Below are 16,552 nucleotides of genomic sequence, written 5' to 3'. Positions count from 1 at the left end.
GTGCGCCCTCAGGAAACATGATTTACCGAGGGGGAACAACTATTCAGGTCTCCCACACACCAGGGCAATAACTGTTTAATTATTCCGAAATCCCATCTGTGAAGTCTGTGTTATATACATATAACAACAAGAGGCCCATGGGCCTTAACGGTCACCTGAGTCTATAGTATTTATTTTTGTTGTTGAAATATGTACCAATTTGAGTAAAAAATAGTATAATGTTAACTTAACTTTGTCAGGACCATGAGCTGATCATTCCTAGACCAATTTTAAGTGAGATCGGCCTATTAGAACTTAGTAGCAAAATAGCGGCCATGGCAGCCAAATTGTATTTCTGATTGACCCGAAAAATAACAACACTTTGTCAGGACCATGATTCGATCATTCCTACAAAGTTTCAGTTCAATCGGCCAAGTAGATCTTTACTTTAAGTTTGAAATAGTTTACCAAAATGGCAGCTGTGGTGGCCATATTGGATTTCTGATCGACCTGAAAAATAACAACACTTTGTCAGGACCATGAGTCAATCATTCCTACAAAGTTTCAGTTCAATCGGCCTAGCAGAACTTGACTTTAAGTTTGAAATATGTTTTCAAAATGGTGGCCGTGGCGGCCATATTGGATTTATGATTGACCTGAAAAATAACAACACTTTGTCAGGACCATGAGTCGATCATTCCTACAAACTTTAAGTTCAATCGGTCCAGCAGAACTTGACTTTAAGTTTGAAATAGGTTTTCAAAATGGCGGCCGTGGTGGCCATATTGGATTTCTGATCGACCCAAAAAATAACAACACTTTGTCAGGACCATGAGGCGATCATTCCTACCAACTTTCAGTTCAATCGGTCCAGCAGAACTTGACTTTAAGTTTGAAATAGGTTTTCAAAATGGTGGCCGTGGCGGCCATATTGGATTTCTGATCGACCCGAAAAATAACAACACTTTGTCAGGACCATGAGGCGATCATTCCTATCAACTTTCAGTTCAATCGGCCCAGCAGAACTTGACTTTAAGTTTGAAATGTAAAATGTTAACGGACGACGGACGACGGACGACGGACGACGTACGACGGACGACGGACGACGGACGACGACGGACGAAAACGGATAGCAATAGGTCACTTGAGCTAAAGCTCAGGTGACCTAAAAATACATCAACGTTAGGCAATGTAATGAGCCCCTGTGTTGTCACTGTTGTGGTACCTGTTCGCCCTTATTTCATTAGGTCTGGTAGCATATATATAATACAAATACCTATCACTGTCAGTGTTTTTGATTTTACATCAAATTGAACAACAATAATAGCCCTTCAAGTTCTTCAGCTGTTGGGAGATGGAATCTCCCGTTCGCAGCCATTGTTGATGTCTGTGGTGTCGTCCGGAACACATCAAGCGTTAGAAAGTCTAACAAAGAGAGACAACTCGTCCGATAATGTGTGAGGGGTTCCAAGGGGGATACTCGACGGGGAAAATGGATCATGTGAGGGAGACTCAATGTTTTATAACCCTGTCATCTGATGTGTTTAAACCAATCAGACACGCTGTAAAATCGATGAGGAATAATAATACACATTTATTGCCCTTTTGGTAGGGAAACATGATACTTTGTTTCTCCGAGATTAATTATGTTTCACTCGGGCACCACAAAGGTAATAAATATTTTATTATGTCAAGATAAACAATAACACAAGAGTATAGATTATCTATTCGATGCACCATTGTTGTTTGTTGTCTGTTTCAGCCACTTGAACTCATGATCAATTGTGGTAGTATGTGTCTTTTGCCCGTTTTTCTGGGGAGGCTCAGAATAAGGGAACTATGACTGGGGAAGCTCTAGCGTATGAGGGCAACACAACGTTTTCTCTCATTTCCCTGTGTGTAAGATAGAGCTGTCCGGGGTAAGAAAGGGGTGTAGTAAATTTCTATCTTTCAACCCATTTCACGTGACGTGACACCTCAGTGCCTCAACAATGACGTGACATCACGAATTTGGAACTCTCCGATGCCGCAATACAGAAAAGGCTACGTGATGAAATTAAAACCTTTTATTTTATAATTACCGTACATGTTAGAAAGATGTGATTAATTTGCCTGCACAAACATTGTTTACAAATATGGGATATGCTAAATCTGGCTGGCTTATTCATTTTCGTCTAAAAAGCTCAGGGGGAAAATTGATATTTTCAAAATGGTGGCCAGTCTAAACACATTTTCATGGTTTCTGAGTTTATTCTGGTGATTGGAACATAGGGAAAAGTACTCTTTCACGCCCAAGGGTGTAGGATAGGGATATTACCCCCTGGGGATTTCCCTATCCTACACCCCTGCGCATGAAAGAGTCTTATATTATTGTCCCGTCATGTGATCAATATAATCCAATCAGACATGTTATTACATTAGCATGTCAAACAATTTCATTGGCATTATTTGCCGCTATCTAAAGGAGACTTTGTACCTGTTCTGCTTGGTCCTTCCTCATACAGTAGGTTTCAAAGCATTCCTGCATCTCTAGTACATTAAACTTGTGCCTGTCTGCTACACGACTTCCACTCAGCTGTATGGTAACAGTCAAAAGGCAATTGTGTAAGTGACATCGTTCGTTAAATTTTAAATAGTAGATTCAGATAATATGTGGCACAATACTGTCAAGAGATTTTATATATATACAACATTTGATATAGTGCCCTATCAAGCTAACTTAAGCAACTCTAAAGTGCTTTACAGTACAAAGATATATAATTAATACAATTAGCATATACAATAATCAATGCATTTTTTTTTAGGAAATTGCAGGAGCTGCCTTATAAGGCGCTAATTACTAGTCCTATGCCACCTGGCTAATATCTCCCCATGTGTATGCCTGCGTGTGTGCTGGAGATGTAATGTGTTCTGTTTGTAGTGGGACCGTGCTTCCAACGGTATCATTTATAGTGCCACCTCACTTGAATGCTATAGCACAGATACCACAACATCCACCCCAGACCAATTTAAACTCAATCTGGGTTGTTGGAGTTGTGTTGGCAGGAGAAAAACACTTTCTCTGATTATCCATGCGTTTAACGACTTCAGGTGTATTTGCTAGGCTAAATCTCGATTACATTGTCATTTGTGTCGCAACTGACTGACATCATTTAAAGCATATTTACCCAGTCATACAACTGCAATCAATATAAATGCGACGTTTGTTTTTAACACAAAGAGTAATTGAAAACTTATTTTGTGAGCTTGCGAAAACATCCGTTTCCTTTGTCAACCAAAGAGCCAACTGATTGATACCTCCACTCTAACCTGCTGAAAACAACCGTGTCATACATACATCGGCATTTATTATTTATACCAAACTGATAAATCTCATTCTTTGCCATCAATATATAACTAACAATATATTTACTCTGCAATACAGATCAGCTGTCTTCAATATAAGTTAATTCCTGAACCTTTAAAATTAGAAAATCAGTGAAAAAGATATTTGTGACTGGTACTGTTTTATAAGTCTACAGTCACCGTGTCTACTTTAGAAAAACCATATTAACCCTTTTCACCCCTATGTAACTTTAGTAGACTCTACCATACATTGATATGGATGAGCCCATTATGGTCTACAGTGGTGATAGGGTTAACTCTCTATGAAATAAGAAAGGATGTGACACACTCACCGTATCACTATCAGTGAAGAAGTAGGGACAGTCAATATGGATAAACATGGTATCCAGTAGTTGTCCTGAGGTGTGTTAAGGACAATATTTCATTTTTTTTATTTTATTTTTTTATTTCAATTGACTCTTTTAACTAAAACATCTCTAAATTATCAACTAACTTCTTTGCTGCATTTTAAGTTAAAGCTGCTTGACTTATATTTAAATATTGGGGTTATCTTGAAGAAAAAATGACTTCAACTTATTTGACTTAACAGGTGTCCTGGGTGCTTAGCAATTTGGGAGATAAAAGGATTAATATATAGACATTTTCAAATCAGTTTGGATATTTAGGTGAAGTGATGGTCAGACGAGCAAAAAGAGCAGGGCACTTATATAATGGATGGGACACATCCAATGAATATGGTATGTAGGTTTCGGCCAAAATACTATTTAACCTTGGAGGGGCTTTTCTTTTTTTTTTATATTTTTCTATTCTACCACTTTGTACCACTTTATAATATTGTACAAACTCAATTTTAAAAGGATACTGAAATAAGTGGCAATCTGTTTGAGTGACTCGGTCTTTGCGATGTAGTAACTGGATTCCTTGGTCATTGTGTCCAGTCTTCTGCGTAGTTCCTATAACACACGACGCCATCAAATAAATATCTTAATGATGCATTTAGATACTATAAATAGATAGAATCTATAAATAGATAGAATCCATCCTATATGATACAAATTATATTATCTGTTTAAATTTGAAACATGACATTAAATACTGTAAAAATGGTTGTATTCCTCCAAAATACACCGGCAAAACATATCCACACACAACAGGTCATACCAGGTGAGCTAATAGGTAGAATGTACTGTACAAAATTTTTAGATCACTGATAGAAGCATGAAGGCATGTGGATAACATGTTCCAATTTAAATGATAATAAATGCTGATATACATATATAGCAAATACATATAAAACCTAATCACTGATTAGGATTACTGGGCCCTCACCTTGTACAACCTGGGGAAGATCTGAGTGGTGTTGAGCATAAGGGTGGCAGACGACCCCGACATGATGCGACCCATGTGAGACTTCCACGCTTCCTCCACCTCGTCACTCTGCATTGTCAGGTACAGGTAGACTGACTGGAGACCCGAGAAACTTGGTGATGCCGTACTCGAACTCAGATCCACCAGGTCAAGTTCACTGTTGGTGCTGTGTAGACTGTGACTGGATATAACAGACACATGACAAGTAGCATAACAACCAACGGAATCGCTCACTAAATACAGCAGGCTGCGACTGGATAACAGACGCATGACAAGTAGTATAACAACCAATGGGATCACTCACTAAATACAGCAGACTGTGACGAGATAACAGACACATGACAAGTCGTATAACAACCAATGGTAACGCTTACTAAATACAGCAGACTGTGACTAGATAACAGACACATGACAAGTCGTATAACAACCAATGGTAACGCTTACTAAATACAGCAGACCGTGACTGGATAACAGACACATGCCAAGAAGAATAACAACCAATGGTATCGCTCAATAAATACAGCAGACTGTGACTCGATAACAGACACATGACAAGTAGTATACCAAGCAATGGTATCGCTCACTAAATATAGCAGACTGTGACTGGATAACAGACTCATGACAAGTAGTATAACAACCCATGGTATCGCTTACTAAATACAGCAGACTGTGACTAGATAACAGACACATGACAAGTCGTATAACAACCAATGGTAACGCTCACTAAATACAGCAGACTGTGACGAGATAACAGACACATGACAAGTAGAATAACAGCCAATTGTATCGCTTACTAAATACAGCAGACTGTGACTCGATAACAGACACATGACAAGTCGTATAACAACCAATGGTAACGCTTACTAAATACAGCAGACCGTGACTGGATAACAGACACATGACCAGTAGCATAACAACAAATGGTATCGCTCACTAAATACAGCAGACTGTGACTGGATAACGGACACATGACAAGTAGCATAACAACCAATGGTATCACTCACTAAATAGGGTGAACCTACAGATATGCCAAACTACTTTATCACTCACTGAATAGGATAGACCTACAGTATGCCTAACTCTATCACTATAATAAACATATACAAATGCAAGACTTTCATTTCATTGAATAGGAAAAACTTACACAAATGCCTAACTCTAATTTCACTAGACTTTCATAAAGCTATACAAATGCCTAACTCTAATATGTACAGATGCCTAACTCTGGTATTACTCCTTAAATACATTAAAATTGTACAAATTCAAAATGCTAGTACCTGTCTCTGAAATTAGTGAAGGTGGGGTTGGGGACATCTGAATCTTTATGGAGATAAGGTAGGTACTCACGTGGAACTAGTGGTAAGTGGACTAGAGCGGCGACGCTCGTCCAGCATAGGGTTCTGTATGGTAATGGTCGTACCCATTGGCAGATTCTGGGACACACCGTCCTCCTCTGGGGTCATGTTCTCACTCTACAACACCAGAGTACCTCATCAACTTCATGTCTTATGCAAAAATACAATTTCCTCACATCTTTGTACAGGTAAACAATACAAATCGCTCACTCGGTCATAGCTTGACAAAGGGACCAGTCAGTCTTAAAACGTTTAACACGCACACCATTTGTGTATAAAGTAAAACTTTGATATAACATATTTCCAAGCTGATAAATCTTATTGAAGGTATCATATGTCTTATGATCTACACAGTTTTGAAAGAATAATGTTTCATCCTTGAGAGGGGATGTAATATTTTGTGGTCACGTGTTGCTGTAAATCTCTGCTGCAGTTACTCAATTTAACACATATATAATTATATTCTCACTGGATTGTGCTGCTTCTATGATCTCATGACATCCTACTTAGCTCTTTCACCCCTATGCAACATTAGTAGACTCTCCCATGCATTGATCTGGATGAGTCCATTATGGTCTACAGTGGTGAAAGGGTTAATTTGTTTAGGAAATATGTTGATAGAAATATCTGTTAGAAGCCATTTCTAATGTCTAATAGAAGCCATTTCTAATATCTGATAGAAGCCATTTCTACAAAGTACAAATTGATGTTTAGCCTTAAAGACTATAAAGGCTGGTCAATAGTGTCACCTCGTTATCTGAGATTCTCTCCTCTTTCAGACTGATGCTGTCACTAGGTGTCACCGGTTTCTCTGCTATGGACAGGTGACCAATGAGCTTGAGGTCAGGCACACTCCCGAAGTGGTGGTGGCGCTCCCTCTCGATCTCGGGAGAGTTGAGGTTGTACGAGTGCCGTCTGTCCAAGCTTGGATAGAAATCATTCTCCTGGAATAATCCAAATTGTGTGAATTGAATACAATCAAATCTGTATAAAGAATCAGTCCTTAACATACTTGCCAACTTTTGAAATTTCAATGGGGATCTGGAGTTAACAGATGCTCTAAATTAAAAACATGAATTTGATGTGTCTATATAAACCCTTGAGGCAAATATCACTCGGTTGTTCTTTCAGTTCAGCAAATTCACTGGTTGAAAATGCTTAATTTTAGGGCCCGAAATTGTGAGTCTCCCTCGAAAATAGGGAGAGTTGGCAAGTATGCCTTAACTACAGGTATAATACTCAACCAATAAATGACTTACCAAAGAATAATATTAATAGTTTATCAACCAATCAAATGTCTTACCACAGTATCTCCATGGTTATCAATAAAAAATAAACCTTACCACCAAATCTCCAGTTTCTCAACCAATTAGATGCCTTATCTCAGAATATTTCAGCTAATCAAGCAATCAGAGGCTTTACCACAAAATCTCGGAATTTTATCAAGCGACCACATGCCTTACCTCAGAATCCTCCAGCTCATTGTCCAAGAAGTCGAAGCCTTTGATGGTCATATTGATGTCATTGACATTTGGTTCACTTAATAGGATGTCGCCTTAAACAAACCGAACAAAACGCATTTAAGTCAATGTGACATTGTCTGTTTTTTACAAGTGTTCCTTTCATTTTCATGTTTAGGGATTGCATAAATTGATGCCATATAAGATTTGACTGATTCATGAAAAATAAGCAATAAGATTTCTCATAGATGGAAAAAATCACCTATAGTTTCACTTGAACACCTTATATTTAACGGGTAAATGTGTAATAATATATATTCTATAATACAACACATTGTTACAGCCCCAGAAGTACACTGTATGTGACTTTCAATAGGGTGCAGAAAAATATTCATATATTGAAAATAAAATTTTGGTGAAATGAAGTACCAGGTACGTATACATACAACCCGGTAATAGCAATAGAGCAGAAACCTTGACAGAGATGTATCACACATTAGCTGTTATTAATTTCTCTGTCAATCCCTATATGCACTGAATCGGAGGTATTGTAATCATAATACGCTGATCAATCGTTTAATTCCCCATTTCTTTGGAAAACAAGATTAACACAACTGATTTGAAATCAATATTACATTTTAATAAATAAGAAAGTTGGTTTGTGAACATAAACATATTTATCTCCTTAATAGCCAATATACAAACTTAGGTATAAAAAATTAACAAAGGACCATATATCTCTTTATATAGTAAGGCACGAGACCCAAATTTAGAATGTCACACTCCTACTTCCCAAGATACATAACTATAGCAAGTTTGGTCAACGTAGGTGAAATAATATGGAAATTATGCTGTGAACAAAATTCGGTATTAGAAATAAACAAAGGGCCATAACTCTATGTATAGTGGGGCACGAGACCCGATTTCAGTGCGAGAGATTCTGCCTTCCAAAGATACACAAATATGGTAAGTTTGGTCAACGTAGGTAAAATAACATGGAACTTATGCTCCGGACAAACTTCGGTAATAAAAATAAACAAGGGCAATTACTCTGTATGAAGTTGGGCACGATACCTAATTCCAGGGCACTGCACACCTTCTGTGGGTGTTGCAGGTATACTTCAAGTTTGATCAAGATCTCTTTAATGGTTTACGGGCTGGACAAGAATTTACTGAAAATGTTGCACTTATTCAACCTTTGACCTTGAGGTGAAGGTCACAGTGACCTAATTCCAGTGCACTGCACACCTTCTGTGGATGATGCATGCATACCTCAAGTTTTATCAAGATATTTTTAACAGTTTAAAATGTATGGCCCGGACAAGTTGCAATTGAAAGAACCAGAAGAACGAGAAGAAGAAGAACCAGTACTAATACAAAATGTCTCCCTTCATTTGAAGAGGAGACATAATTAAAATCAGATTAAATGAGATCTATGTTTTGTTGTGCCTTGATATATATTATATAAATCTCCTGCAACTGCGGTGATATTTATATACAAACACTGATTATCTGTTTACGGAAAAACATACATAGTATTTTAGTAAGAGGAACAACTGACTGAGATTTTCTTGTCCTAAGTTAAAGGAAAGGTAATAGATGCCTTACTGTATACCGGGAAATTTTTCGCCGGAGTTTCATTTTCGCCTTTTCCACCAATGTAATGAGATCAAATGATCATTATAACAAACATTCATAAACAACAACATGATACGTATCGTAAATAATGTGAAGTGCGAATTTAATATTGGGCGGCCAGAACATATAACGGCTCAAATGCTGATGGCCAGTGATGATGATTCTGATGGAGTTTTTGGGATTATTTCAATTATGGTCATATTGTCAAGTTAGTGGCCAATCTGTCAGGCAAGGATTATTATAGGGCGAGAGAATTGTCTCAAAACTTACTGGCAGCATTATCTGGTATTGAGGTTTCCTCCCCACTGGAGGCCACACTGTGCTGGTGATCCAAAGTGTCACTAGACTGACTGAAGATTACCTACAAGGGAGACAATCACAGCCAAACATTTTAATATCTTATAGCTTTGATATATTTACATGATTATTTATGAATTTCAGTATTGGATGACAGAATTGCTTTAAGTTGATTATAATGTCAGTGAAAATATAGGCATTTTCTTGTAATAATAGATTTATCAATACAGTAGTATACCTCCAACAAATCAAGATCACCAAATTTTCACATGATTTTATGACCTCATCATAATTAATGGCAGAGTCTCTTATGTGTATATGAAGGACTGCCAGTAACGAATAGCATCATGACGAAAAATGTTATTTATTAACATTAAGTCAATAATATGGTTTAAGAAACATGAAAATGTAAATTCAATTAAACTGTAGTACACATTAATCAAATTCAACTCGTTGAACCATGGGTCAAGCTTCAAACACCATGCTGTCGGAGGTAAACGGAAAAGTTGGTTTTTGGAAAGGTCCACATGGCCTGTATGCTATAAGACAAACACCTTACCAAGAAAAAAACTTTCTACCCAGGAAAGGTCATTAAATTCTTCATTGGTCCTACTGAATTTTCTTCAATGGTATTGTATGAAAACATACTGAAAGGCCCTCACCATGGACATTATAAATCAGTCTTAGACCTGTACCATGGACATGTCACAAAGAAATCAATTAAAGGACTTGAACCACGTACATATTGTTCCAGGATTCAAATCATGAACACATTCGCCGAGGATCCGCAAAATGAAAATGATCTAAGGAAGAAGAAACAAATCTTGAACTTGTAAGGGGACCAGCACCATGGGTATAATTATGTTGGCCCAAGCTCTGCACCATGGACATATTAATCCAGGCTTTGCACCATGAACATGTCAAGAGAATGCACACCATGAAAAGTTAAGAGGTCATATACATATAACCTATAAGTGGACTTTCACCATGGACTTGTAATTTGATCCAAAAAATTGGTCCAGATGGACACCAGACATGAACTTGACTAACTATTTGACCCTATTCAAAGCGTATCAAAAGTTTACCCATGTTTACATTTGACCCATGGTCGTTGCACTGTTTCATTACTCCACATTTGAATGTACACCAAAAGGCATATCAAAATAGAAAATATCACAACTTTGATAACTAGATATTTCTTTTACAACATTCATGATGTATACCAAGATTACAGAATTTGCGAGAAAGAAGTATGATAGCAGATGGAATGTGAAAGGGGGAAAAATCCCATATTAACCTTCAGCTCAGAGGCTAAAAAACAATTACATACAATATGAAAAAAAGCATACAAATGTTCACAGAAATGTGATGAAAACTGAAGGACTATATATTTATCAAAACAATTTCTTCCTTTAATTCCTCATTTATTGAGATTTTAAACAAAATATTCCACCAATTTTCCCACCTATAACAGCATTTTACTACACTAGCCAATTAAGGAAAACGCAAACTGATGTAATAAGAATTGTATTTAAACCAGAAAATGTTTGTAAAAAAAAAACATATGCCTTCTCTTGCTTTAATTCCCTCATCCCTACATATTTAAACTGGACTTGCCCGGTCTTTGATTTGGTAAGGTTCAAATGTGACTTAAGGGGTGAATGGGTTAATGGAAATAGAGGTGAACACAAAGTCTATCCAAACAATGGAATTAAATGTTATGTCTTTTAAAAGTCAACCCAGCAGATAATATAAGTTAAACTGGAGCTAAACACAAATTTTAACCAAGTCATCTCGTTAAAACAAATTACAAAGAAATTAGCTCCAATTTTCAGTAGTATTATACGCTAACAGAATTAAACTTCATAGGGTTAGGCATCACCTCTTACTCATAAGGATTAGATGTTTGTACAAGTAATATCCATCCCCACCCCTGCAGAATCGGGGATGGTTTCTTCCTTGTCTTCTATTTAAGGGACATTGAAGCAATCAAGAATAGATCTGCTGTATCTCACTGCATGTGTATCGTAAAAGGCAACTAGTGCGGTGCCCTCTGCATTTTTTTTCTTCTTTTTTCTGTGTCTTCTACAAAGGGGACATGGAAGAGACCAAACTGCCCACATTGCAACACTTGGGATCTTTTTTGTTTCCTTTCTTTCCTGTCTTCTTTCTTTTCTATCTACTTTCTGTTTCAGGCGGTGTCTCCCTAAGGCACACCCTCACATGACCCTGGCTGTCGGGAGGACATTATATCCCAAACAAACAAAAAACGAACTTAATGCCCCCATCCCCACCATGTTGCAAAGGCACAACAAGCCATTCGGATTAATATGTCTCGCCTGTGTCCACGCTTTGACCATCAATGCAATGCACATATCAGACACTAACTTAAACGCAAAAACTTAATGTTGATGGAGATGCTGACAAAGTCAATGGACCATGAAAAGTAGGGTGCATCCGGCATTTGATGCATGGGTCGAGATGTACTACCTAAGATGCATAATTATATGGTCCAAGTTTGGTTGGTCTAGCACTTATACTTTCAGTGAAACTAACTTAAATGTAAAAACTTAATGTTGACGCCGTGGCCAGAAAAGCAACACCTAAGTCTCGTTTCCATTTCGTGGCGGCAAGACAAAAAATATCCATGACTTGGAAAATAAGCATGATATTGTCCAAGGAAAATTAATTTGTCAGTAGTTCTATGGAGAAAAAATATCTTCATATTCCATATAAAAAATTCTGAACATTTTACTTTTTTACTTTTAGATGAATCATGATCAGGAAAAATGTTTATAAGATTTAAGAAAATTGGTAGGATATTTTGTTTACAATTTTGAAAATCAGGAAACCATATAATATATAACTGTGATATATAGTGTCTACAGTCAAATTGACAAACTGAGATAATCCCACTAAATTATATATTTAATTGAAGAGACAAAAAGAGCTGCACTGGTAACAAGCAAATATGTTGCTATTTGTGAGCATCAGAAATGAATTTAAAGACAGGCAAACACAGCTGTCAAGCAAACTGAAGACTACATGATATTTACATCTAGAAAGACTTTTAAACATCTTTTAATTATCAAAAAGAACAAGGTTTACCACATTTGAGTACACTGGGTACATTTCTACAAGATTTGAAAAAATAAAATATGTTCGGAAACGGTTGTAAAAACAAAGCATAGGGCATATAGTTTTACCCAGAAATGCAAACTGAAGAAATATTTAGACCAGAAAGAACTAAAATGATCAGGCGTATACGTAATTACTAAACACCCCACTGACAATAGTGGTGAATGTTAACAGTACTTAAAGCCACCACCTCTGTCATCCCTCCACCGAGCCGACTACAGGTGTATACTAAAGCCAAATCACATCTTATTTTACATCCATTCCTGAAACTATCTGCTGCACTTTACCATCTATCAATATTAATGTAAGGAAAATACTTTACTTTAGGCAATCTCTGAATAACAAATGGTGATCACCCACTGCAATTCATCATGATCATTCCCAATTTGCATCTTTCTGAATGGCTGGGGTTAAAGGTACAATTTTGGAATACCGGTAATGTTAGATCAAAATACAACAGAAACAAGAGGCCCATGGGCCTTAACGGTCACCTGAGTCCTACAGTATATATTTTTGTTATTGAAATATGAATGAAGTGGAGATAATGAGGTCAATTATCCCTACTTATTTGAGTAAAAAATACTTAAGTAAGATAAGTTTGTCAGGACCATGAGTTAATAATTCCAAGACTGAGTTTCAGTTAAATCTGCCTATTGGAACTTGATTATAAGTTTGAAATAGTTTTTTTTTTTTTTAAATGGCGGCCGTGGTGGCCATATTGGATTTTTGATCAGCCCGAAAAAAAGAGAACGCTTTGCTACGATCATGAGTCAATAGACCCAGTAGAACTTGACTTTTAAGTTTGAAACAGTTTTTCAAAATTGCGGCCGTGGTAGCCACATTGGATTTCTGATTGACCCGGGGAAAAACAACACTTGGTCAGGGAGATGTCAGTAACATTCACATGAAGTATCAATGAAATCCCTTCGACAGTATTTCAGCTCAAGTTGAAAATGTTAAATGTTAAAGGACGAAGGACGATAGAGGACAGACGGATAGCAATAGGTCACTTCAGCTAAAGCTCAGGTGACCTAAAAATAGAAATATGGAATGAAATGTGTAAAAGATATGATTGTCATCAGCTACTAATCTTGAACTTGTATGCTGCAACTTTATAATAATATTTTCTTTTGTGCTTGCAACCTGAAAAAGAATTAATGTAAGCAAGCTAGACAACACAGGTGACCCAAAGACCAACATGAAATGTCTCCACAGGCTAGATATCACCTAGGTGATTCCAAAATCAACCTGTCCTATCAACCTAGAAACCATCAAGGAGAACATAATAGCTAGGTCCCAACAGGCTAGATATCAAGTAATCATAGGATCAATATGTCACAACAGGCTAGATATCACCTAGGTGATTCCAAAATCAACCTGTCCTATCAACCTAGAAACCATCAAGGAGAACATAATAGCTAGGTCCCAACAGGATAGATATCAAGTAATCATAGGATCAATATGTCACAACAGGCTAGATATCACCTAGGTGATCCCAAAATCAACCTGTCCTAACGTCCTAACTACCTAGAAACCATCCAGGAGAATATGATAGGTCCCCACAGAATAGATATCACCTAGGTGATCCCAAAATCAACCTGTCCTAATGTCCTAACAACCTAGAAACCATCCAGGAGAATATGATAGGTCCCCACAGGCTAGATATCATACAGGTAATCATAGGATCAATATGTTACAACAAGCTATAGATATCACCTAGGTAAACATATGATCATTCTTTTACTGCAGGCAACCACAGGATCAACCTGCCTAATTAGGTAAGACACACTATCATGGTAACTCAGAAATACATCATAGGCATGTCCCAGTATGCTACATATCACCTTGGTAGCCAAAGGATAGGCATGTCCCAGTAGGCTACATATCACCTTGGTAACCAGATGATCATTATCATGACCCAGAAGGTTAGATATCACCTTGCTAACCAGAGGTCCAACATGTCCCAAATAGGCTACATATCACTGTGGTAACTAGAGAATCAACATGTCCCATTAGGCTACATATCACCTTGGTAACCAGAAAATCATTATCATGTCCCAGAAGGTTAGATATCACCTTGGTAACTAGAGGATAAACATGTCCCAGAAGGCTAGATATCACCTTGGTAACCAAAGGATAGGCATGTCCCAGTAGGCTACATATCACCTTGGTAGCCAAAGGATAGGCATGTCCCAGTAGGCTACATATCACCTTGGAGATTGATCCACATCACTCAGTGTGCATCTGTTGAAAGGTTGGTTGGATATGTAGAACAACTGGTTGGTAATAGTTGGGGATTAAAGCAGGCTGTGTAGTCTTGACAGTTTGATGCCAGAAAAGCAGGAAGGGTCAGTGTTAATATCTCACAACTCAGGTCTGTATATTGATCAACATTCAAACTTGTATAAATATGTTGTGTGTAATCTATTTTCTGTGAAACACTCAAAAACAAAATTCCTCTTTTTGAAAAGATGTGCAGTATTGGCCAAAATCAGAAAACCGTTACAGAAAACCTTATAATCTATTTGCATGTTTTTTTTAAATAAACATAACATCCTATCAAACATTGAACACAGTGTGGAAGGACTAAATTCTCTCTCAGATGAAGCATCTAGTTATCTACTGCAGTGAGCTGTGAGGAGGGTCGCGGAGGTGGATGCAGATCAGGAGACGAGAGAGGAGGTAGGCTAGATACAGGTCCCAAAGCCAACCATAATAGTCTGTTTACATAAATATCCAACTTTCCTTGATGTCACAATTTAACAATATATTTAAAACTTTTCTATGATTACATTTTTTTTTTTTTTTTTTTTTTTTTTAAATTACTAAAAAATGTTTGAATGGATTATTTATGAAACAATTTCTTTGAATCAAATCGAGAGAAAAAAAACAACATAAAGGAAAGCGTTGGACTGGTCTCCACAGGCATGCAGCATGCAGTGACTTTGCCTGTCAATAACCATGGTAACCGGTCTCTCCCCCTTACCTTGTTAATAAACGTATCCTAATGAAGCATACACAGCATAGATAAAAGATAAGCAGGTTAATGACTCATGCCTGTTGGCATCACTGTACAGCCTAACCTAGTCACATCACACATTATCTGATAGGTTGGAAATTATCTCACAATTTGGGAAATTATGTCACATTATCTAATAAGTTTGAAAATCGTGTAAAATTATCTCACAGGTCAGAAATTACTCCATATCTTATAGGTTTGGAAATTATCTCATTATTATAATTACCTCATAGGTCAGAAATCTTATCATAGGTCAGAAATTATGTCACAATATTTCATGGATATGGATACTATTTCTCACATTATCTCAGGTTATCTCAAAATACTATTTCACATGTCTGAAATTATCTCACATTATCTCAAAGAAATGAAAAAAAAATCAACTTTATCTTCCATTTTACACCCTCTTCTTATCAAATTTCACATCCTCTCTTATACATACAAATTTTTCAAAAGCATCTTATATACACCGACAGATTTCAAATTATTTACCTCATTCACCCCTGAAAATTCATAATTCTCTATTAACAATAGTAACAATAATAATAACTAAAAGAAAGGTTTGGAAGATGAAACAAACTTGATTTGCACCTGTAGTATCTGTCCATGTGCACTGTTAACTTGAGCAAAGTGGAAATCAGAAAAGTGAGTCAGTATATATACTTGTTAAAAGGTAAAAGTTTTCTTTTAGTAGCAACTTGAGGTCTTATGTATTGTAGAATACACTATATATTAAATCTAGTTTCATAATGATTGGTAAGGTACTATATATATACTATAGACCTACAGGTACTGAGGATTGTGTACTGTTATTTGTAGGGTATTAGATACTAGACCTACAGGTACTGAGAATTGTGTACTGTTATTTGTAGGGTATTAGATACTAGACCTACTGGCACTGAGTATTGTGTACTGTTATTTGTAGGGTATTAGATACTAGACCTACTGGTACT

General features: G+C 36.9%; 1 protein-coding gene across 7 annotated transcripts in view; it reads right to left on the bottom strand.

The window, feature by feature from the left end:
- LOC110466230 (protein furry-like) overlaps positions 1 to 16,552 on the bottom strand; it is a 90,201-nt gene that overhangs the window by 9,490 nt on the left and 64,159 nt on the right. For 5 of the 7 annotated variants that reach the window (XM_021522618.1, XM_021522619.1, XM_021522620.1 and 2 more), the window contains 9 exons: positions 15,567 to 15,584; positions 9,416 to 9,506; positions 7,511 to 7,602; positions 6,797 to 6,991; positions 6,040 to 6,164; positions 4,654 to 4,873; positions 4,187 to 4,277; positions 3,657 to 3,721; positions 2,456 to 2,554 (listed from right to left, as the gene is read on the bottom strand). In XM_021522618.1, coding sequence (XP_021378293.1) covers positions 2,456 to 2,554; positions 3,657 to 3,721; positions 4,187 to 4,277; positions 4,654 to 4,873; positions 6,040 to 6,164; positions 6,797 to 6,991; positions 7,511 to 7,602; positions 9,416 to 9,506; positions 15,567 to 15,584 — 996 coding nt within the window. The remainder of the gene's footprint in view (positions 1 to 2,455; positions 2,555 to 3,656; positions 3,722 to 4,186; positions 4,278 to 4,653; positions 4,874 to 6,039; positions 6,165 to 6,796; positions 6,992 to 7,510; positions 7,603 to 9,415; positions 9,507 to 15,566; positions 15,585 to 16,552) is intronic. The other 2 variants (XM_021522623.1, XM_021522624.1) reach the window with 1 other exon arrangement.

This window comes from Mizuhopecten yessoensis, unplaced genomic scaffold, assembly GCF_002113885.1.
Source record: "Mizuhopecten yessoensis strain PY_sf001 unplaced genomic scaffold, ASM211388v2 scaffold11125, whole genome shotgun sequence".
Classification (NCBI taxonomy): Eukaryota; Metazoa; Mollusca; class Bivalvia; order Pectinida; family Pectinidae; genus Mizuhopecten; species Mizuhopecten yessoensis.
This window is presented reverse-complemented; position numbering and strand designations above follow the sequence as displayed.